Below are 23,477 nucleotides of genomic sequence, written 5' to 3' on the forward strand. Positions count from 1 at the left end.
GGGGGACTGCAAAGATTTGACGCCCGCGAGGTAGATCAATACTGGGATCCTTCTTCTTAGTCCCAAAACTCTAAACTGAAATCGTTCTTCAGAAGAAACTCTAACGTTTAGAGCCGCTCTCGATGAGCGCATAAGTGACCTGCTTGCTAAGGATTACTAGGGCATGACAGCCATGGAGGGGCAGCAATGTGTAGCAGGGTTTGTCCTTCCAGTCTCCTGTCTCATTCATACCACCTGGCTTCGCCAATTATATTTTTCTTCTCTTAGCTGGATACATGCAGCCTAGTTTGCTCCCTCCTCGTTCACGTCTTTTGTTTTCCCTGATTCTGCGGCGTGCTCAGCTTACCACACAGTTCCATTTTACATTGGCTCGCAGTCTTCCCTTGAGATGGGACCCCTGAGCCTCTGGAGGCCTGTCGTTCCCTTTCCTCACTGGAATCCCATGTCTAAATACAGTGAATTGCTCGAAACTAAATGCCTAGTCAAAAAGGCTCGTGGTCATCCACCACCGGACGCAGGGCTCAGACAGCCGGAGCACGCAAAATGTGCTCCTCGCACTTAATATCTAAAATTCAGCCTTCAAGCCCTGCACCCTGAGCCCTACTCCTTTTTCGTCTTTTCGTGGTTTCCCAAGAGGACAGCACAGATGTCCTGGGCTCTATGCTGAGGTAAATGAAATGCAAAGGCCCCAACCTAAGCGTCAAGACCTTAATTTTTCCACTGCTTTGTATTTTTACATATAATGAGCGAAGACGCAGACCTTCTGCCTCAGGTCTTCAGGCAAGCACAGGTGACCCCTAGCACGGGCCTGGTGGGGGGTTAGCCATTGAAAGCCCCAGAGAGGGGCCTCTCCCGGGCCCCAAGGCAGCCCGGATAGAACTTCATGCATTTTTTTCTATCTTCCGGAGGTTTTGGATGAGACACGCATACAAATAGAAGCCTCATCGAGGCTGAGGCTCCGGGGACTCGATTTAAGCGTGTTCGATGCGGAGTTTGCGGTTTGGGCGTGCCCGCAGGCAAGTGAATTCATCGTGGCTTTACATGCACGGAGAGCCACAGCCGATGGCCTTGAGGGGCGTGCGAGGTTTCTTAGGGGGATGTTTCGACTCCAGGATGGAGCAGGAATGGCTGCACAAGTAACCTCGGGTTCACCTACCCCCGGTGAAGGGGCCCCATTCGGCGAGGATCTCCCATCGCACGGGCTCCAAAGGATTACTGATCGGTTCAAATCAGCTGAAGTGGCACTTAGAGAAGCAGATTTTGTGCACATATTGCTGCGAAAGGAATGTGAGAAGCCAGATACGCAGCAGCCGCAGCAACAACTGCACGAGCAGGAACGCCTACGTCAGCAGCACGGCAACCAACAGCAAAACTGGGAACATCTGAAGCAAATATCCATGAGTGTTGTGGGTCTTGAAGGGCTTCCAGGTCAACACTTGGAATTTGATGAGGCACAGCTCAACGCTGCTGCCATCAGCAGAAGCAGACGTAGCAAATCGAGAGCTCCTACGTGCGACTCCAGCAACAACAGCAGTGATATATCCCCGGCTGTGGTAGCAGCAGCCAGAGCAGCAGCGGAAGCAATTGCTTCGGCTGCTGTTAAGGAGACAGCTTCGCCTCCGGATGCAGCTACAGCAGCGTTGGCAGGAGCTACAGAAGCGGCAGCAGGTGCTGCATTTGCTAGAGTGTATGCCATACAGGAACGTCGGGGAGCGTGGCTGCTGCCAGGCTGCCTGACCCTCCCGCAGCAACTGTTGCTGAGCGATGAAGTCTGCTGTTCGCTGCTAAGGCCCCCTGCGGTCTGCAATCTTTGCCAGCACCAGCAACAGAGGCCGTCGCAGGTGCAAGGCAGCTATAATGCTTCGATTCCAAGGGGTGGCTGCAGCAGCGAATCAAGAGAGTCCGGTTGCGCTGCTGCTGAAGGCGTTGCATTGACACTCAGTACAGAGCTCCGGAAGTGTAGCCGTATGCCTGCCCTCAAGCAGCTCTCAGGTGATCCTAGAACCCTGCCGCTCACCAGCAACGGAAGCATCAGCAGCACTTGGCGGCAATGGCAGCTTCACCAATCCGAGGTTGGTGCTACTGCTGCGGAGCAGGAAGCCATGGCCGAGCAGCGACTGCTGCTGCACTACCTTCCGCCTCCTCGAGAACTGCGCTGGTCCTCGATCGGCTCTCAAGTGTATGACTGGGGTAGGCGAGCCTACTATACGGATCCCTCAGAGAAGCAGCTCTCAAGTGATTCTCTTGCAAGACTCAACGATGCACAGTCCTGCTGCAGAGACAGCATCACCAGCAGTAGCAGTAGCAACAGCAGCAGCGGAGTTGTTCTACCAGCGGTCTTGCACTACCTTGCGGGCTATGCCCTGAACACCGTGCACCTGCAGCGACAACAGACAGTTGCTTCTTCTTCTACTCCTGATGCTCCTGCTGCTTCTACCGCTGCTGCTGTAGAGCTTGCTGCATATCTGCAGGTACGTCTGCGCGCGATTTACACAGGGCCTCCCATCTCCCAAGTTACGTAAAACGAAGAAACGGCAGGAGCAGCACCGACAATGCAAGAGTGTTTCTGGCGTATGGCGTGCATGCAGACTGCTCTGGTGAATGTATATCGAGCAGGAGATCGCTTGAGGGGGCACAAAGATGATGCAGAAGTCAATGGCCTCGTGCCCCTTGTTTCCATCAGGCGCGCCTGCCTTGCCGCTCCGGTTGCCTTTCCTGCTGCTGCCCAGCGTATTGGTGCCTTTTCTGGTGTTGTTGCCACGGATCGTGATGTTTTTGGTGCTGTTGCTGCTGCTGATATTGGAGCAGTGTTGCAGCTGTTGGGTCTCGCATCACGTGTTGTTGCGGCTAGTTGTGCTGAATTGTGCCGCCGCTGCTGCTCCTAATGCTGCTGCCGAGCGTGTTAGTTTACTATGCGCGTCCCCCTTCGCAGCATTTGAGGGGAAGCATTAGTAGAAGGCACTGCGATTTTCATTGTAGTCATTGCAGCAAGGTGCAACGTGTGCGTGGGTGTGTGTCTGCAGCCTAGGTCTCCCTTGTCTTTTTCTACTCGGCGGCAGCACTCGCGAGTAAGAGGGATGCTGTGGAATCTGCTGCTACTGCTTTTTCTGCGTATTTCGATGCATCAGGATATGCTGGCAAGGTTGCTGTCTACTCAGGGAGGAGCCCCTGCCTCTTGTTCTGCGGTCTGGCGACTTGCTAATTCTTTCGGGCCCAGCGCGTCTTCTGTTGCATGGTCAGTGCACGCATCAGAAGCCGGTTCGCATCCCTATTGCTGGTGTCTACACTGTTGTTCTTGCTCCTAAAATGAATTGCACTGACTTGCCAGCTGGAACGAAGGCTGTTGCGTAAAAGCACTGGAGCGTTTTGCCCTTACGCTGCTGTAGGTGTTCCCAAACTTCTTTACTACACACCAAAGCCGCCAAAACTAGCGACAAGGTGCGAGAAATGTACTGATGGTGGTGGTGGTGACGGCTGGAAGCCTTTACAGAGCAGCTGTAACAATGTCGACAGCAGCAAGATCATCACGTCCCCACACACATTTGCACGTCATGCCAACGGACTTCGCAGAGGCCAGCAACTGTCACCGCCTCCAGAGTTGCTACTTTTCGGCAAAAGATTTGCCGACGATCAGCCGGAGCCGAAGCAGCAGCAGATTACGCAGCTGGTGGAGTACGTAAAATGCCTACCGCACTTGTTGCGTGTTGAGGTAATCCTTAGGGAGATTATACGAGAAAAAGAGAAGAGAATAGAATACTGGCAGCAGCGCCTCCTATCTGTGTACAGGGAACTGCAACATCTGAGACTAAATCTAAGCTGCCGGGGGACTTAAAGAGATTTGAAACTCTGTTGCAAGGGCGGGGCAGTGCGGACGACGAGCAAGTGATATCGAATTCCGGTAGCGAGGGATAAAGGCAGGAAGACGAAGGTATGTAGGGAAACGCACAGGTTTGAACACAGGACCAGATGCCACAGTAGGAGCAGAGAGAGGAAGAAGCAAAACAAAATACATCGAGAAAGAGAGAAGCAGGCACGAACAGAGGGTTACGGATGGAGTTTTCTGATTCTGGCCGATCTTCTTTCATGGAGAAAGCCCCCTACTGGATGAGGTCTAAAACCACGGCCGAGGGGCGATAAGATAATGTGCATGCTTCGTTCAAGCGCAAAACATCTACAGCAGCAGATATCGCCGAAACCTAAAGGTGGTAGCAGAACGCTTCTTTGCTTCGTTAACAGAAATAGCAAAACTTATAGCAAACGCTAAAGAATAGGAATAGCAACAGCAAGCAGCTATGGTATGTGCTACTTCCAGGGGTAAAGCAGGAGAAACTGCTGGACAGGGCATTTCAAGAGAATAACCGGAGCAGTAATGTTTGGATTGGCAGAGTTCTGAAAGGTCTGCATCAGTAGCAATAGCGATGGTGCTGAGCGCAGCCTACGGCATGGCGGGGAACGGGGACACGAGCACTGGCCGCATTTTCATGTTGCATGAGGCTTAGTGGTTAAAGCAGGGGCCGATGTTTACCGTAAGGCAGTAAACACGAGCTGACTGGGTCGCCTACGTGCATTACGTAATTCACGAGGAGCCCTCCTAGGGAGTACGGTGGCATGAGGACCCTCGGAGGCAGGTGAAATGCTTGGGTCTTGATGGAGCTTCTGAGTAGCACTCCGTATATAACATATATGACAGCTAATTTTAGTGAGCTTGTGCTAATTTCTTATTCCCGCAGTGCGCAATAGGTGCTCTGGCCCACTACCTGCCATGTCGTACAGCATGTGTTGCCGAAAGGCAGACAGCATGGATTTCTTGGGTTCCAGTGTACATGCCAGCGGTATAGGCTTTATTGACAGTTGGTTACGCTAAGTTGGGGTGATTTGGAACTACGTCTAGGGTTTGTAGGCATGTCGCCTGCAACACGCGTAAACCATTGACCGTAACCCCATGCCACGTTCCCAAAAGAAATGTCTACAGAGGCTCTCTCTGGGCAGTGCGATGTACGCGCAACGACACCACGAAGAAAGTCAGCTCTGATACTCAAGGGTAAGACCCCGCCGAAAAGATATTAACGCAATGGGTTTGAGTCGTGCCGCTAGCTGTCGACCGGTCGAGCAGCCCGTTGGTCTCATGCCCCTTCGCGAGGCTTTCCAATGTTAACATGGAGAAACTCTTTGGCAACACTCAGCAAACTGCACTGCTTAGATAATAATAGTTTGAAAGAGGGCGCTATGAGCAGTAGTCGTAGCAGAAGCAACCGATTTTGCTGCTGCTCCCGAATCGGGGGGTCACAAGGACAGCTAGTGCCACCTCACCAGGAAAATTCCGGGGGGTCTATCGTTGATTTTCAGCCTTTTTCTGTGTAAAGAAGAAGCACCTGATGCATTTAGTTTCTCGTTTACCTCAGAACGGGCTGAGGGCCCCCTCGCCTCCCGCCCTGTCCAAAGAAAGAGACGCCGCTGCTCCGACTCGCTGCGAAAACGTGTAGCTCCCGAGTGCTCCTCGTCCGCAGCTTGCTGCTGCTGACCTCCTATTCGGGCAGCGCGCTTGTCATGGCTGAGTCTGACGCACCGGCATAGCAGCGGCAGCAGCGGTAGAGCCAGGAACACGGGTTGAAGTTTTAGCAGCAGCACTGCCAGCACGCTGCACCCTGCCGAGAGGAAGCCTTGTCTTCGTGGAATTCACGTTGCCTAGAGGCCCCATTGTATCTAGTCTGCTTGACCTGAACGCTTGTTAACAAGTGAAGCACTAGAAGCGGCAATAGGGACGGCTGAGACAATGGAGGCCACGAGGCACAGGCCTCTTCCACTGCACGCTTACCAGCAGCAGCAGCAGCTCCTGCTGCAGCTGCAGAGGCAGCAGTTTCCACAGCCTCAAGCCGGCGCGGCAGCTACGGGGTGGTCTGTTTTGCTGCAAGCATGCGATGCTCCGGGGTCCCCCCCTACCCTCCGGACAGAGGGGACGCTCCCCAGCGGCATGCGCTGGTGCAGCAGCAGCAAACATGCTGACATATGCACCGACGCCAGACGCATTGCCGCTGCTACAAGCTCTAGTTGCATCCATGGGCAGTGCAGCAGCACGGCTACATCGTTAAGGAGTGAATCTTTGGCTGACTCCCAGGAGCTTTGCTCTGCGTCGGCTGCGGCTGCTTCTGATGCTGCAGCACTAGCAGCAGAAGCAGCAGCGGGAGTAGCAGCAGGTGTGGCCGCAAGAACCTCTACGCGCTCTGCTTACAGTTTGCCGGAGTCCCCCAGCTGGCATACACACATGCTCGTGCGGTGTATGTCTCCTCGCTGGGAATTCCAGCAGCGACAGAAAGTCAAAAGGAGACAACAACAACAGCAGCTGGCACTGCAGCAGCAGCAGCAGGCCTTACTCCTTCCCAGAACCGCCTGTCCTAGAGAGACAGCCAAAGCGGCAACACGGGCCTCGCCTCCCCACCTCTACCAAGAGGGTCTTCTTGCTGTAACAGCGCAAAATGGAGCACAGACGCAGTCAGCATCAACAACAACGCTGGCCGAGGCACTCCCTGCAGCAGGCGGGGGAGCAGCAACACCCACGTCAGGACCTGAAACGGTAGCAGCAGGAGGACAAACTGCAAGGGCACCACCGGCCGTTGCGGAATGCACCACAGCATTAATGTTTCCGCCAGTATTGCCACGAACAGCCCCAGCACTCTCAGAAAAGGTGCAAAGGGCCGCTGCCGAAGCGGGGAAAAGCGTGGCATCAGTAGGCCAGCCTCCAATTCCTGGCAGTGGGCAGGGGCCTTGCCATCGTGTTGATTCAGTGGTCCTGGGTGGCTTGCAGGGGAGCAGTATTGCTGGTAGTATGCAGTACACCGGCAACAACTGCTCTGCTAGCGAAAGCGCCTTCTCCAGCAGTAAGGCACCGCCAATAATGAAATCTGGTGTGCAGCAACAACCGCCTGCTACGAGCAGCTGCCCCTCCAGCTGTTTGGAGCTTCAGGCCAACAGCAACCCTTCCGGCGATGAAGCAACGCCCTGCAACAGCAGCACGTGTAGCAGCAATAGCATTTGCTGTAGGGACGCTTCGTTGTGGAGTACTGATGAAGAAAGAAGCTGCATGCACCAGCGGGCGAAGGCAGCCACTGAGGCAGTGCTGCAGGGGGCGCAGCAACAGGAAAAGGAAGAGCAAGAGCAAACGCGAGTGCAGATCAGGCATGGTCAACACGAGACGGAACTTGTTCTGGATACTGGCCAGTCCGGGCTGTCACAGCATGAGCGTCTGAGGCTTGTGTCGCAGCAGGACACGCTTCTGACTTCTGGGAGGCAGCAGCAGAAGATGCAGCCTGCCGTTCCGGTATTGGGAGATGAAGGCCACAGTGGTAGCGGCAGAAGCAGTCCCTGCCAAGCCTGCAGCAGTAGCAACAGCAGGAGGAGCAGCAGGCACTGCAGAATCCATGCTCACCTAAAAGCCGAGTTGACGAGATATCAAGAGGCAGCGAAGCAGCATCGCCAGGCTTTGCAACAGCAGCGAGGCGCGATGCAGCAGCAGCAGATGCTCATTGATGCCCTTCGCACACGACTTGCGTCGCTGGGGGTCCCCACAAATCTGGACGTCCTCATGGAGAGTTCTCAGAGGCCCCGTGCGCTGCCCCAGTCCTCCAAAGAGACCTTGGGCTGTGGCGATAGGTGCGCAGAGCAACAACAGATAGCAGCACCAAGGATTTCCTATAATTACTGCGGTAGTAGCGACAGCGAAAGCAGCAGCCACCGCAGGGGGAGCCGCAGCAGTGACAGCAGCGGCAGGGGAAGTGGAATACGAACTGGCGAATGCTCGTGGCTGTTTGAGGGTGAGCCACATGTGCCGCTGCAGCGCACACTAAAGCAGCAAATATCGTCGAAGACGCAGTACTTTGATCTGGCCAGCAGAAGCAGCAGTGATAGCAGCAGCCGCAGCAGCAGCTGTAGCAGGAAGAAATTGGGTGGCATTGCTGAATTCAACGGTGGAGAGCTATTCACCGTTAGTAGTAACCGCAGAGGCAGCAATGGTTGGAGGAGTATTCACCAACAGCAGCTGGGGTCCTACACTACCAGCGGAAGGACAGAGCTTGTCTCTGCTGTAGCTGGAGAAGCAGAAGTACCAGAGGACGTAACAGCGCAAGACTCTGCAGCAACTGCTTCTGCAACGACCTGCGCCCCTACGGTCTGTGCCCTTGCTGGATGGCTTGCTGCCCGAACGCCCAGAGCGTTGCCTCCCCAAGCCTTCAGGGTTGCGGCAACAACACCACCGACGTTTGCTACTACCTCACTTGCTCACGAAAGAGGCTTGCACAACATACCTCGCCTGAAATCCTGTTCTCATGAAGGTCATACCTCGACCGCCGAAGGAGCCGTTGCTTTCGTCCCTCCAGCCCGTTCCAAACACTTCTTCGGTGCGCAATCAATACATAGAGCCGATGCGGCAAGTGCACCAGCAGGTACATCAGCGACGGCAAAAGCTGCAACAGTTGCGAGGGCAGCAGATGCTGCTGCAGCGGACCAGTGGCTGCAGCAGTGGTTGCAGCGCTCTAACAAGCATGGAGCACTTAGCGCTTCCTCAACAAGCTCCAGGGCCCCCTCCAAAGCGGAGAGTGAAGTAGAACAGCCCTCTCAAGAGCAGCAGCTGCACGTTCGGTGGAGTCAGCAGAGCAACACCAGCTGTAGCTCTGTTCCAGTGAATTCCTACTGTCTCCTGACCTCCCCTAGATCTTTGCTTCCACACGCCTTGCTACGACGAAGCCCCAGGCAGCTTCCTTTGCCAATTTCAGAGCAGCAGCAGCACCACTAGGTGCTTTCGTAGCAGGGGGACGCGCGGATGAGATCCAGCATTTTTCCTTTTCTCGTCTTTCTCCCCCTAAGGCCGCTACATTGAAGCCAGCAGCTTCTGTCCGCCGTACTGATATCACCGTGTTGAACAGAATGTGGAATAGCTAGGAGATCTCTGTGCGAACTGCTTCACTACCGCGGTGGGCGCGGAGAAAGCCCCGAAGCAGTACTACGGTACATGCGAGAGCTTGGTCTTGAGGCTTTCCATGAATATTTCGCTAAAGCGGATAGCGGTGTAGCAGCAACGATACGTATGCGAAAGTTGCCGTGGCACGACAAACAAAGTATAGAGAGTATGCTTGTCAGCAAGATGAGGCAAATCTAGGGATAAATTAAATTTTGATCATGCTGTGTGATTTCAAAGAATGACAACTGCTTCATAAGAAAGCTTTTCGCGCTGGCGATTCTTCTGGCTGTGATAGCATTGAGAGGTCATGCGACCTGACGTTCGTTCGTAGTTCTGCCATTAAAAGTCGAGGTGTGGCGTGCGACCAAATGAAATAGCAATTTTTAGATGTAGCTAACCACAGCAAATGCTAGTTAGTGGGGAGCTCTGGTGCACGGCTGTTCTGTTGTAGCTTGAAACCAGTTTGGCATAGTTGATGGTTCATGCACCTATGGACAAAATGCAAAAGCATGCAGTGCCCGGTCAAGTTCCTGCGGGGAGTGAAGAAACCTAGATGGGGGTGTGCCATGAATGACTGGTGTAGAGGGGAAGGTGTAAGTCTAAATGCTAACGTCTGCTCCTCTCCGTTTATTGCCCTTTCCTGCCTTCTCTTAATGAGGGATTCGTTGCTTGCGCCTTCGTCGTTTTCTTGTAGGCGCTTTCGCGCCAATGTTTCTTTCTTCGGTCCCTTTGCCGTTCCTTCAGTTGTTTCCTCCATATTCATTTATGCTTGATTGTTCTGGTGTGATTTGATCACTTCAGCGCTGTCCCTGTGCATTTCATGTGCCTTGGGACCGCTGCATACTTCTACCGTGAGGGGCTTGACACGTATGCTATTGCGCTGCGTCCAATACCCTCTCTCCCCCGCCATAAACCAATTTTTAGACTATTGTGAAGCATAGGTGGAAGGGATAGACTGAAAGGATTCCGAGGTATTTTGAGACGACTCCCCCTCATCGCTACCCGCAGTAGTCTGACCTCGCCAAACGGCAGAAATAATATCCCTTGCAGTAATGCTGCATGCAGCAGTAAAAAAGATGTAGCTTGGCTCATTTTGAAGCTACAAAAGACTAATCAGCCAGGCCAGATTTCGTGCTCTCTGTGGTGGTAGTCGTCCACTGGGAGGTGAGCTGCTACAGGAGGGGTCTACGGTACTAGGAAGGTAAAATAGTTTGTTTTCGCTCTATAGTAAGCTTTTATAGTTTTGATAGCTTCCATAAGCTTATTTTAAAAACCAGAGGCTACTAAAGTGAATATTAAAGAAGATGGTCTTGTGCGGTGTGCTGCTCCTGGCGTTTCGGCCACTCACTATGCACGTGCTGTCCACTGGTCACACTGTCTGCTGGAGGTGCAGCTGTACCCCTGTAGAGGACTTCTTTTCTCCACTAGGTTCATCTTTTTACTTTTTATTTGGTGTATATTGTGGAGTATAGGATCGGGGGATGCCCCGTTGCTCATCTGAGGAGACCTCCTCTGGCACGAGCTCCCCACTGCAAAAAGGCAGCAGTTTTTGCTCCTTTCTTCCTCTTATCTTTTGTCTGTGGACCCTTTGATGCTACGCCTTTTCTGGATTATAGATGCTCTGCGCGGCTCTCCTGCGGAGACCTTAGCTGCCAAACATCGGCTCCCCACTGGTCTGCAGCATCATCTGCTGCCTCTGCCTCTTGCCTTTGGAGAGTTAGGACTTGGAATCTGAGCACTCTAGAGTCGGACTTATAGGCAAGACCTTCAGGCCTAGAGCTCAGGAACTAGAATACTACAGGGCATCTGCGCGAAAACCTGGGCGGAGTATTCCATGCCGCTCCATACGAAGTCTCGCGTTGACGGCAGTGCAACGGGTACATCTCCTCAATAGACCATTATCATATAAAGTAGAGCCTTTCATGCTTTCAGGGCATTCTTGGGCCTTCTAGGGTGTCCTTTGTTCCAAGCCCCCCCATACCTCTCCGCCCCATCCCCCATCTCTCCTCACTGGCCCTCGGTCTTCTTCAGTGGACAGGCTCTCCCTCTCTCTCTCAAAATTTTCTTTTTATGCTTTTATATTGCTTTGCGCATGCCTTTTGCTTCCTTTTTCCGTAGGCCCACTCATTATACCCCTGGGGTTCCTCTTCCTATTTCCTGTGCATGCATTGCGTGCATGTATGCTCTAGGGCTTGCAAAAGACCTCATGACTTCTGCTTCGGCTCGTTCTACAAGAAGCCCTAGTCCTTGGGCGGAGGAGACGGTCTCTAGAGCAACCACATCTCCCCTGTCGTCCGATGTGGAGAGAGCAGAAGCAGCAACAACGCGTCAAACAGATATCCATTACCCCCACGCTCTTGATGACAACCACGCATTAGACCTCGCGCTAGCCGCTGTTGATGCTGTAACACAAGCAGCAAGCATCGGCATAAGCATACACAAGCTGGTACCGGTTGCTCCTAATCGTGTGGCTTCTACACCTCCGACTCTGACTGGAGCAGCTTCCACATGCACAATTGCATCAGCCGCCCCCCCTCCTACCCTGCAGCATCAGCGGCGGTTTTCAGGACTAGAGGCCAGCATCGTTCTAGGAAAAAGCGGCTTTGAAGTGGCAGTCTACTCGCCCCGCAGTGTGGGCTCTTGTGCTGGCATAGACGACATTGTGGGTATCGACGCGGCAGCGTGTTGCGGCAGTCTCATTCAGGAAGACCAGCAGGAAGACTGCTTCGCCGAAATTTCAACGGCTGCTCCTCGTATTTCTGCCGCTCGCAGTAGCAAGCACAATGGCTTACTTGCAGTACAGCAGGACGTGCAGCAACAGCAGCGGCTTCAGGAGCACTACCGCCAGCTGCGCCTCCAACAGCCACACCAGCAAGTGACTCTGCACTGTAACTGCTGGCCCTTTGCTTGCGTGGAGGCTTGCGGCTATGAGGAAGCCTCGCGTTGGAGGGGTGAGGTGACTCTTGGAGCACCCCCGGGGCTTAAGTGCCCTTGCTGCATCCGGCAAAGCCTTCCAGGTTCCATCCTCAATGTACCGGCAGCAGCAGCTTCAGCAGCATCTCAACACGCGCAAAGACTGAGCACAGCAGCAGGATTCTGGCTGCACCACCACCAGCTGTCCCGCCACCACCACCGCCATCACCACCACCCCCACCCCCGTTACCACCACCACCTCCAACAGGCGAATGTGTACGAGTGGGCAGACATGGAACCCCCAGGAGAGACCCGTCACGCTTTTTTCGCGCAGGAGGGTGCTCTTCGTGCAGCAGACGTCTGCACGTGCTGACATCTGCTGCTGAAGCCGCAGCCTCTTTTTGTGTAAGTAGCTGACTCCGCAGCAAAGAGGCGTGAACGCCGGCATCAGCAGCAGCCGCACAGTCGCACTACTAGGAAGCCTAATGAGAGCATCCTGGAACGTACACGAGGAGACGTGTACACAGTGGCTTTCTTAAGAACAACGAATGCCTGACGGATGCGAAGCAAAGCCGCTTGAAACAACTCAATGGGCAGCTCTTCAGAGGGCTGTATACACAGCAAGACACAGCAATCCTGGTTTGGGACTAGAGGCTCTTGAGGGTCTTGTAGTCTGCTTCCGTCTCGTCTAGTAGCCGCGGCGGTAGCGACATCAAGCACGGCAGCGTTACAACAACAAAAGCAGCCTCAGCAGCAGCAGCTTCTACTGCAGCATGCTCTCAGTTTAAGGATGTGTCTTTGTGTATTGATCCATCTGCACTGCAGCTCTCTGTATTGCACTCTTATATGTCAGAAGCTTTCCTCTTGGGGCCAGTGCATCGTTTTCACCCAAGGGGCGGCTTGTGTGCGTTAAAGCCTTTGTCTGCTGCTGGTGCAGCCTTTTGCCTGTTATTAGAGTTTAGCATCTTTTCCTTATCAGCGATGTGAAAGAGCTTATTCTGTCGCAGCTTGCTACAGATTTACGCTCTCCGCACGCTGCGAGGCAGTCCAGCTGGCGGTGTGTGCGCGTATGTGTGCTTCAGCAGCCCCAGCAGTAGGTGTGTAGTGTTCCTCAGCCTGTTCATATGCCTGTCTGTAGTGCGGCATGTTGCAGTGCGGCACTTGCGTGCACGATTACTTGTTGACAGGCTTGTATCTGCCTGTTGTGTCTTCATATTTGCGCGTGTGTGACCCCAAAAGTCTGCATGCCCACGTCTCCGCTTGAGACAGCTGTCTAAATGCCGCTTGGGCTTGACCTAAACGTGGAATGGGAAAATGGTGGACGTGCAGCACTTAGGACTAGAATTGGTGGTTGCAGCTCTAAAAATACAGCGGTATGTGTAACTGTAAGAGGCCTTCTTCTAGGAGCGCCGCAATAGCTCTGCACAGGCGGCAAGCGCCTCACTGCCTGTGGGCTTTACCGTGCAACTTCCTTGGATCGCAGCATTCGAGATACAGGCAGTTGAGTGTACTGCTTTTGCAGCTGCAACGGGAGCACAACTGCGACGGCGCATGGGGAGGCTTAACAGAAAAAGCAAAAGCAAGGTCGGCAGGAACAGCCGCCACACCAACAGCAGTCCTTCAGAGTGAATATCCGGTTCCAATCCAGAAACGTGTAGACAGCCTCTATATTTTGACTTTGTTGTAACCTTGACAGAACCAACTGCTGTTGGTTCGAGCAAGAGGTAATTTGCAGCGGGGTTTTAGTGTGCCACTTTATGAGGGAGAGTTTTACCTTCTAATCTCTATTCCTTTTTTCCTGGTGTTGCTACTGTTGCACTAGTCGCTGCTGTTGCAATACTCGTTTAGTTAAGAGCTTTTGTAGGCACCATACGGCCTAATACATTCGCTCTACAAAAGCTATCGTAGCGATGATTCATGAACAATGGAGCGAGCGAAAGTAGAGTTGTGCCCTTTCTACCACACTAATTATATTTGACAAAGAATCACTGGGTAAACTAGTTCTTTTGGCTATTCGCTTAAAGGCTGAGAGCGCATAGGCGTTGAAGGTTCGCGCACCCTTGCTGTCCGTCTCCCCTCACGCCGCAATCATTAGGTGCTGGGGCAGGTAGACAGGGGAGTGCTTTGCAAGTTTCGCGTTACAATCAGCCGTTGTGCACCTTGAGTTGCAGCATCTACCCGCACAGGTGGGTATCAGTATGTTCTATAGGGTAATAGAATCTGGGGGACGCAGTGTCGCAAGATGGCGGCTAATAATTCCTTTTAAAACTGCCTTTGCTCCAAAGTGGACTGGATCGAAGCTTTGTGCAGTGCTGGTCTATCGGGTGGCTTCAAGGCGCCGCTGTTATGGTACACGGACCTGCCTGTAATGGGTATATAAAAAATCGTCACAGGGGCCTCTCACGCTTCGACGGAGCCTACAGTCAAGGAGCACAAGCTGCATTCCTTACACCCTCGAGGAACTGCCAACCCACTACGCTGCCTACAAAAGTCATGCTTAACGCGCAGCCAGATTCGTCGAAGTTAGAGGCCACGGTTCGGTTCTACCGTCAATACAACGTAGAGGGTCTAACCACTTCGATTGTGGCGTGTGTTTTCCATTGAGGGCACTGCGTCTCTTATTATGAATTCTGGATACCTTCTAGCATATTCCCGGCTGACCTGATACACGTTTTTGCTGTATTTAATTCTTTCGCTCAGAAATAGTACACAATTGAGCAAGTTGCTTGTTGTCTGTTCGCATATTTAATTGTTTTCAAAGTAATGTCGGCTTAATGCAAGAAGACGCAATGTTGTGCACTTGTGCGCTGGATGCTGTGTGCAACTAGCTGCGCATGCTCGGAGGGAGCCAAGAATGAAGCAGCTCGCATCCTAACCTTCTACTCTCCTCATGTCTGGAACTCTGAACTGCACGTGGAGGCGCAAAAATTCTTCCTTTAAACACGCAGTGTGTATTGAGCCTGGGGCTAGGTGTCTTTTTTATGGCGACCTTAGAGAGAAGCATTATACTAACTAACTGTCTCCTGCCCTCTATTGCCTGTGCCTGAAAGAAGCACAAAGGTATATGTCGAGAAGAACAGCCAAGTTACAGGAGAAACTCACAGCGCTGTGTATGACTCCTTCTTCGAAAACAGTTCCCGAGCTTTCCTGTTTCGACTACTCCTTGCCCTGTGTGACCCCTTACTGGTGCCCCGGAGGGCGAGTCACAAAGAATCCAACTCACCAAGCTACGCCTAACCACTTTCCAACACACTAGCTATATTCAGCTCAGATCTAGTAAACAATTGACCAATAGGTCTGTCTGTTCCTTTATCGCATGTATTGTAGAGTACTGTATGCTCAACACAAGAAGAGGCAATGCTCTGTCTGTGTCAGAGTCACCCCAGCCTGTAGCACAAGGTGAGTAAGCAAGTGCGGAACAGAAGTCTCAGCCGCGCGTACAGCTAACATGCCACACAAGGCAGTAACATTAGATATAAAAATATCATTCGCTAAAATGCAACAAGGTGCACATTTTTGGACAGTCCACACAGTAGCAGGCGCTAGTACACTCAGACTTGGCCGCGGCAGGTCAACTGGGTGTTACGCTGAAGGATGGGATGTGCGGCAGTCCGCGAAGCCGCATGCATTGGCAGCCAGTGGCATAGGCTCTACTGATACTTTCGCTAATGATGCTGCTTCCTTGGCTACAGCTCCCGCTAACGGGGGGACCAAGGCTCCGTACGCATGTATGCACACTAAGCCTGGACGAATTATTCCAAGCTGTTCTTCTAAGAGCAGTAAAAGCGGCAACAGCAGCCGCTGTGACTGGGATATTGTGGGACATTTGCTATCCATAGAGACAACGAAAACAGCATGCGATATTGGGGCGAGATACGCATTTAATACAGCAAGCAGCGCGTTGGTGCTCTCCCCGATAACGAGCGGCAAGCAATCATAAATTCTAAATGGTACTCCGTTCATAAGGAAGACCCTTGACGCATCATTGTTAATAGTCACGAATACTGGTGAGCGAGGCTCGTACTCGGTAGTCGCATGCGTTGCCAGCGGTTGTCTGCAGCCCCCCCAAGCTGTAAGTCCTGAATCCTAAGCCCTAAAGCACCAGTTGTGTTGACTGAATAATGCAGATTTCGTCAGATGGCTCAAGAACTCGACTAAAAAGGCACAGTTTAGGGTTCAGAGGCTGCTGCAGCGCTGCCGACTCGCGTGGGTGACTTTCAGGAGGACAGAGGGGCTTCCTAGCAGCTATGTTGGATCATTCGTACAATATCTGCAATAGCAGCCTCAGCAGGAGCAGCAATGGCGCTGCGTCTGTTTCAGAAGCTCAACAGCAATGTTAAAGATAGATTTACAGCCCTAGATGCTCAGCTTCAAGCAGACACACTCCTAGGGAGACTGCAGTCGGTTCTGGCACCACTGTTTCCAGAAGTGGCAGCAGCAGTAGCAGCGCCAGATGGGGTAGCTGTGCAGCCAAGGGAGCTCCAGACTGTTGTGGTCGACGATGCATCTGCAGCAAAACTGCAGCAGCTCACACAGCAGCTGCTGCTGCTCTGCAAACAGCTGCAGCGGCAGCACGCGCAGCAGGCAGCAAATGAGCAGCAGCTGCAACAAAAGCAGCCACGAAAAGCAGCACTGGCTATTTCAGGAGCAGCACGCGCTGGGCCTGTGGCGCCTGTTGCCTTGCATAAACACAGCATTGAGCTGCTTTGCTCTATTCTGCTCCTTCGATCTCCTGATGCCTCGCTTGGCAACAACAGCAACGATGACTACAGATCAGATACAGCTATCGAAGAGGCTATACAAGCGGCACTCGAGGTGCTGCTGGTGCTCTGTGAGCCCTCTCCTCTGGTTGCTGAAGTCATAGAGGAGGAGCAGAAGCAGCAGAAGGCTGCGTTGCTCGCAGACTTACCTGCAGGATCAGCGTTTGGGTCGACACTGGTAGAAGCAGCGGAGACGGAATGGTCAAGCGTCTACGAAACGCCTGTTGATGTGCAGATTCTGGCTGTGTTGCAGCAGCAGCCAGAGGCAGCAGAGGCCGCATGCAGCGCCATGAGGAGCGCTGGCGAGCATTCAGCAGAGAGCAGGGAGACGAGAAGACAGCAGCTTCAGGCATTTGCAACAGCGGCAGCTGCCGAAGGTTCTGCAGCAGCAGCTGCTGCAGCTGCGGAGCTCACCACAACGAACAAGGCCGCAGCAGCAGCAACAGCAGCAGCTGCAACAGCCCATTTGCTGCAGCTACGCCGTATCTTCACTGGCACTGCTGGAGGCGCAGCGCTGGTGCTGCTGCTCAAGCTTGGCAGCAGCCATGTGCAACTGGACTGCTTGCTCCTGCTGCGGCGCATGCTGCTCTACGGAAGCAGCCTTGAGCGCTACGAGAAGCAGCAGCAACAGGAGTCGCCACAGAAGCCACTGGCAGCAAGCGAGCTAGCCAGTGCAGTAGCAGAAGCATGCGTGCAAGGAGGAGGATGCGCGCAGCAGCTGACGAAAGCTCTTAAGGCTGATGGTCCCACAGGGGAAGCCTTGCGAGCTCTCGTGTTGCAGCTTTTGCAGGAGTTGCTGCAGCTCTCGCCTCCAATGCGGGCTGCCTGCACCATACAGGTGGGCAGAAACTTCGTGGCTGCCAGAGAAAAGGGTTCGTTGGTTTTCTTCTTGAGCTGCCTGGCACCATGCGATGTGAGAGGCATCAGAATCGCTAAAGCGGCTGACTCGCCCCATGGATGGGGACAGATTTTCTACCCGTACAAAATGGCGAATACCGTTTCTGTGGCTCCTCTTGCGCGCTGCAGGGAGGCCTTGAGGCGCTTATGAAGGTTCTTGTTGATGAGCTGAACTATCCGGCGTTATCGGACGTGCATGCAACAAATCCGGCAGGGGCAAGTGCTGCTCTTCTCGCTGCTGCTGCTGCTGGAGGCAACAGCACGCTTACCGCTGCTTCTCCCCAGGCCCTTGCTGCGCTGCGCTGCCTGCTGCTGCTGGCAGCAGACGAGTATGGATGCAAGTACATGCGGGAGGCGCAAGTGCTGCAGCAGCTGCTGCTCCTCCTCCGCTTCCTGCTGCAACAGTTAGTGCAGCACCTGGCAAGCGAGCAACAGCTCCTGCAAGGCGAAGCGCCCCCCGCGGCACCAACGACTCCGGAGCTTCACCCGAGCAGCGCTAGTGCCAGCAGCAGTGGCAAGCGTCCTGCCTTCGAAAGTATCTGCAAGGCGACCAAACTGCTTCTGCAGCTGCTGCAGCAATTCATCTTCTGCCCTGCTGTACCGTCGAAGCAAGATGGAGGCCTCTCAGGCCTTCCCTTTGGCTTTTTGAGACTTCAGCACCACCCTGCAACACGACCAACGGCAGCAGCTGCTGCGCAGGCAGGCGTGGAGGCAGCTGGAGGGAAAAGAGGGGTTAGCTTTGCGGAGTTTGCAAAGAACTGTGTGGCGCTGTTGCGCTGGGGGTTGCCTCTCGGTTGCTGCCAGTTTGCCTCCGAGTTTGTTGCTGCTCTGCAGGAGCTGCGGCAGCAAAGACGGGTAATGGAGGAGCAGCGGCAGCAGAGTTTGCAGCAGCAGCAGCACTGCAAGGCGGTGAAGGAGATCCTCACCCTCTCTCTTGAGCTACTGATCTCGGCAGCGAGGGGAGCAGGACCGCAAGCTGCTGCAGCTGCCTTGTGTTCGCAGCAGAAGGGCGCCCAGCAGCACGAGGAGCACCAACAGGAGCCGTTGGCGTTGCTGATACATGCGGCTCTCTTCTCGGCTGGTGACCTTTTGCTGCAGAAGATGCTCCTGTCGTCGGTAGACTTGGTAAGGTGCCTCTCTGCGCTGAAAGTGTAGCGCACATGCATTCGGGTGTGCTGCACATTAGTGGAATAGGCTTGCATTCTTTGCTGCTGGGAACTTCTTTTTTTGCTGCTGCAGCTCCTTGCGGGCAACGACGTGCTGCAGCGCCAGCTGCTGCAGCACATCCTCAGTGCGGTGAGCAGCACGGAACGGCAGCAACTGCTTCTTCGACAGAACGAGCAGCGTCTTGGAAAGGGGCCTCCTGCAGCAGTCGGCACATCCCTGCTGGCGCCTGTTGCTGATGCACAGCTGCATCAGGAGCAGCAGCAGCAGCTAGCTCCGTCAGTGTTGCACGTTGCTGCTTTGCTGCACTGGCTCGCTTCGTTTGCTGCAACGCAAGCAGCTGCGGTGCATGGGAGAGCTGCTGCTTCTGTAGCGGGCAGCAACAATTGCAGCGCCTTCCTCTCAGATTCCACGGGAGGAGCTGCGGCAGCGGCAGAGTGCACGGTAGACGTGCAGCTGCAGCAGAAGCTGCAGCAGGCTGCTGGAGCGCTGCACCTTCTGCTTTCATGTGTGCACAACAACCTGCCCATGCTGCAGCACTTGCTAGTCTGTCCCGTCGCTGTGTTGGGGGAGCCTGATCAGCGGCAGCAGGAGCGGTGTAACAAGCGGCAGCAGCAGCCAATGCTGCAGCAGCTGGTCACCCATATCCTGCCGCAACTGCTACAAGCCGTTCAATCCGAAGCGCCTCAGTCCGGAGTCAGTGCTCCCAGTCTTTTTCCCTGCAGCTCCGAGCACCAGATGCGGGAAATTGCATGTTTTGAGCCAAACCTGGCGTGCAGTGGCTGTTGCGCCTTTGTTGTGCTGCTGCAGGGGGCCGCTGCCTCGTGCATCTCTGCAGTCTTGGCTCTGCTGCTCGGCGTACTGTGCCCTCCGTGCATCGCCTTCGGTGCTGCCGTCCTCAGCAGCAGCGCCGCTAGCCAGCAGCCTGCTTCAGCAGACTTAGCACCCGTGATAGCGCCTGCTGCGGAGTTCGCTGCTGCAGTGCAGGTCCCCTTGGCCTCCCTGCTGCTGTCACCCCTGTGTGCGTTGTCGCTGGTGCGGCTGTTGCGATTCGAGCAGCAGCACCAACACGAGCAGCAGCACCAACACGAGCAGCAGCACCAACACGAGCAGCAGCACCAACACGAGCAACAGCACCAACACGAGCAGCAGCACCAACAAGAGCAGCAGCACCAACAAGAGCAGCAGCACCAACACGAGCAACAGCCGCCGCCACGCTCTCAGGAACGGCACGGGCAGGTGCAGCAGCAGATGCTACTGCGCGGCCTTAGTGCGCTGATACTGCAGCAGTCCATCGAGGTGTTGAGGCAGCAAGAGGAGGCAACTGCTGCAGACGAAGAGCAACACGACTCCTCTGCCGGATGCAGCAACGGAAGCGGCTTCAGCGCCAACAGCACCAGCGCAGCCCAAACGCTAGTGGCGACAGTCGGAATCGAGGGCCTTTGTCAGCGCCTCACAGACGTTCTGAGAACGACAGTAAGCCCCCAACCGTACAGACTCCAGTGTGGGAACCGCGAACTTCAGTCGTCCTGTGGCTTGCGCAAGACGCGCACAAAGCAGTGCGCATGGGGTGCTCTTGTGCTTAGGCAACCTGCTGCAATGCATCGCTACTGTGCGTGCTGACCGCCTCCTCCATCTTCTATGCCGCTGCCTCCTCGGGGACCTCCTCTGCTCCCGCTGCGGCAGTCTCCTACCCCGCTATTCGAGCTGAAGGGTGTCTCAAAGCCTCCCCCGAGCAGCAGCAGCAGCTGCTGCTGCTGCCACAGGGGGATCTGCTCCCTCCGGCTGTTTGTGGACTCGTACGGCTCCTTGCCATAAGAGGTCCTCGGCAACTCGTTAAGGCCTTCCTATCGAGATGCGGTAAATAACAAACCCCTACAGCCTCCACGTCTGCGCCTTCGCGCGCGCAGCAACAATCCCCTGTCCGTGACACAGCTCAGCTCCCGAGCAGGCAGTGCCAAAGCCTACCACTTGAGGGGTGTGGCGTTTCTGCTGCAGCCGCTGTGCCTGCCCAATCTCCCGAAGCGGCACTGCTCGCGCAGGCAAGGCAGCTCATTCGTTGGCAGGTATGTCCTTAGCGCGAGCGGCCTTTTCGCCTTGCTCTGCTGTCGCCTAACGGGCCAAAAGCACCTCTTCCATTGCAGAAAACCGCGCGCGAATGGGGTTCACAATTTGGGGGGTTTTTGCATGCAGCAACACACGCTGGAGTCTGTTCGCCACAACTGCGCCGCGGCGGAGAGACACGCGGCTCTTATGCAGAGAGCGGCAGCACCAGAGCTGCTTGCTGCGCTCGCTGCAGAAGCAGCCACGTTGGGAAAGGAGGTGCATGCCCTTCAAACATTTTTGCCCTTCGCTACATACTTCCATGGATCTACGTACCTGAAGCAGCGGCTGTGCCTCTTTATCCAGAAATGCGCAACGCACACTTGTTACAGGCCCTCGCGTGCATGTACGTAGCATGCGGTTCAGGTGGAAGAGCTACTGTGTGCTCGCTCTGCCGCTGCAGAGCGAGCAGCTGCGGAACGTCAGATGGCAGCTCGAGAAACCGCGGAGCTGAAGGCTCAGCTCTTTGCCTTGCTTCTTGAAAACGCGCAGCAAGAACAAGCCTTAGAAGTACTACATCACACATAGGCCCTGAGTACTGGGGAGCTACCATCTGCAAACTGCGAAACAGGGAGAGAAGCAGAAGAGGCCTGCCTTTACGGAGGGATGCTGCCGCATTTCATATAAGCCTGACACAGTCCATACGCCTACACTTGTACACCCCGTTGAAAGTAATTTAGCATGTTGAGTGTGTTGCCTGCAGGCCCGCAACGAACAACTCGTTGCTTTGCAGGCACAGCTAGAGGCCAAAAACACACCTCCATCAGCGGTGCGCTTAGGCTGTGAGCTGATTTTGACGTCTGGAGGATTGCGGACTAGGGGTTAGGGATGCATGTCGAGAATGCGAATGCGTTTGCATCTGCAGAACGACGTAGCGCGCCTTACGGCTGCACTTGCCCAGCGAGAGGCCCTACTGCGGAGAGCCACAGAGCAGCAAGCCGTAAGTCTCAAACCCGCCTCGTCAGTGTGTAGGCCTCAAGCTGAACGAGTCGCATAATGACCGATGCGAAATCTTCCAGCGGACTTGTTTCGCAGCGCCTGAGCTGTCACATATTTTGCGGCTTCGTCTGCCTGCAGGAGCTGCTGTCGTTGTTGGAATTGATAGCGACGCGGGTACCAGAGGCGCTACAGTACATGTGCTCCTTGACTGAGGCGCCCTGTCATTACACCCAAAAGACTGATACAACCGCTACCTCCGACAGCGGAGCAGGTGTTCATGGCGCTGCAACGGCAGCGGCCGCAGCAGCAACAACAGCAACAGCGCCACCATCATTGCATCAAGCACATGAAGTAAGGGTCCCGGGAGAAGGTGCAGCAGCAAGTGCCCTTCAAGGCCTCATGCCTATGGGATGTGAAACCGTTTTGCAGCCTCAGCACCACTACAACCAGCAGCATCAGTCGAATTCCAGGACCGATGTGGCCCCTGGAGCTCCAGATGCTGTACATACAGCGGCCGTAACACAACCAACAAGGGCAGCAGTCCCAAGTGCCACCACCAGTGCCTGTGAAACTGCGTCTCTCGACGTCTCTTCTTGCAGCAGAGATCAGCTGCAAGAGGGGCTGCATCCCAACAACTTGCATTCAGCAGTGGCAGATCCAGCAGCAGGAGCAGCCGCATCAGGGGGCCTACAGCCTTGCCAAGGAACACATCAGCACGCTGATCGTTCTGATTCCAAATACGTGCTGGAGCGGTCGGTGCTACAACAAGGAAGCAAAGTGCAAAAACAACAGCAACCTCAGCCAGAAGGCCACGCCCTAGAACACCATTATTATGAGCAATATTTGCATGCCCAAGTGACACATGGCCAGCAGCAAGACCATCTGCTCCAAATGACGCAGCGGCCGCTCCTGCAACCTCAGCAGGAGCACGAGCGAAGCCACCGCGAGAATCCACAGCACCAGGATGTGTCCCAGCTGATGTACAAAACTCAGCATGAGCAGCCCTATGTGCTCCATGGGCAGCAGCTACAGCAGGATGAGGAGATCCAACAGCAGCGCGAGATCCAGCAGCAACAGTACCAGCAGCAGCATGAGATCCAGCAGCAGGAGCAGCAGCACCATCAGAAGCGTGACTTCCAGCAACAACAAGAACTCCAGGAGAAAGTTGAGTTCGCGGAGTACTACGCGACAGTGGCCCGCGTGGATCCGTCAGTGCTGACCCCCGAGCAGCTGGAAGAATTCGAAAACTTTAAGAGAGAATGGGAGAAATACATCTTACACTGCAAGCAAATAAGATACAGCAGCGAAAACAATACCGGCGGCACCTACCATAGTAAGAGCATGAACTCGCATGTCGCTCAAGGTGCTGTCAGGCACCCAGAGCAACAGTAATATTGGCAACAGCTGAGTCGTTGGGGACTGTGCCTTAGTTGCTTCCTGCACATTTCTTTATTGTCGCCTGCATATATTCTGTACATAAAACAGATGCGCAGTGCGACTCCCTGCTGCGGCAACAGTCTAGTGCCCTCGATACATCTGCTGTTTCTGTTACTGTCCTGCTGATAGAGCACTAACTTACTGGTGCGTGCAGTGGCCGAATCCCCTGCAGACTTCATGAGAAGCCCAGTGGCGCTGTGATGTGCAGATAACACCTGAAAACGTCTGAGATATCGGTTGTACTCCTAAACTTATTTTACTACATTTTAGGTATATGCGCATCGCAGATATAGACTTGAGGGAATTTTGTCTCC

At 54.3% G+C, this 23,477-nt stretch overlaps 3 protein-coding genes across 3 annotated transcripts; all 3 read left to right on the plus strand.

The window, feature by feature from the left end:
* Window positions 1–388: 388 nt before the first annotated feature.
* Window positions 389–3,832, plus strand: LOC34619983. Its single transcript, XM_026336384.1, has 5 exons — window positions 389–538; window positions 909–2,471; window positions 2,589–2,683; window positions 3,159–3,235; window positions 3,387–3,832. Exons 1-5 carry the CDS (start codon window positions 389–391, stop codon window positions 3,830–3,832), a joined length of 2,331 nt encoding a protein of 776 aa, XP_026192169.1.
* Window positions 3,833–6,473: 2,641 nt separating this feature from the next.
* LOC34619984 lies at window positions 6,474–9,327 on the plus strand. Its single transcript, XM_026336385.1, is given in 7 exon segments — window positions 6,474–6,620; window positions 6,683–6,988; window positions 7,484–7,669; window positions 7,814–8,467; window positions 8,704–8,785; window positions 8,928–9,074; window positions 9,212–9,327. Coding segments are annotated over 7 exon segments (1,638 nt in total).
* A 6,835-nt stretch (window positions 9,328–16,162) lies between these two features.
* On the plus strand, window positions 16,163–22,724 carry LOC34619986. Its single transcript, XM_026336386.1, has 14 exons — window positions 16,163–17,461; window positions 17,650–18,645; window positions 18,760–19,380; window positions 19,495–19,731; window positions 19,822–20,160; window positions 20,271–20,544; window positions 20,683–20,750; window positions 20,878–21,006; window positions 21,154–21,231; window positions 21,491–21,554; window positions 21,645–21,727; window positions 21,865–22,006; window positions 22,097–22,498; window positions 22,564–22,724. The coding sequence occupies exons 1-14, from the start codon at window positions 16,163–16,165 to the stop codon at window positions 22,722–22,724; spliced, it is 4,893 nt and encodes a 1,630-aa protein (XP_026192171.1).
* The last annotated feature ends 753 nt before the right edge of the window (window positions 22,725–23,477 follow it).

Source organism: Cyclospora cayetanensis, unplaced genomic scaffold (genome assembly GCF_002999335.1).
Source record: "Cyclospora cayetanensis isolate NF1_C8 unplaced genomic scaffold, CcayRef3 CcayRef3_contig_124, whole genome shotgun sequence".
Lineage (NCBI taxonomy): Eukaryota > Apicomplexa > Conoidasida > Eucoccidiorida > Eimeriidae > Cyclospora > Cyclospora cayetanensis.

Excerpts from the sequence above, each read along its gene's own strand:
- LOC34619983 (XM_026336384.1), top strand. The coding sequence starts at position 389 with ATGGGACCCCTGAGCCTCTGGAGGCCTGTCGTTCCCTTTCCTCACTGG. Across the intron at positions 539-908 it reads GGCTCAGACAGCCGGAGCAC|GTTTTGGATGAGACACGCAT; the intron begins GCAAAATGTGCT and ends TATCTTCCGGAG. Across the intron at positions 2,684-3,158 it reads GTGCCCCTTGTTTCCATCAG|GGAGGAGCCCCTGCCTCTTG; the intron begins GCGCGCCTGCCT and ends CTGTCTACTCAG.
- LOC34619986 (XM_026336386.1), top strand. The coding sequence starts at position 16,163 with ATGGCGCTGCGTCTGTTTCAGAAGCTCAACAGCAATGTTAAAGATAGA. Across the intron at positions 18,646-18,759 it reads TCCTGTCGTCGGTAGACTTG|CTCCTTGCGGGCAACGACGT; the intron begins GTAAGGTGCCTC and ends TTGCTGCTGCAG. Across the intron at positions 20,545-20,682 it reads GGCCTTCCTATCGAGATGCG|CCGCTGTGCCTGCCCAATCT; the intron begins GTAAATAACAAA and ends TTTCTGCTGCAG.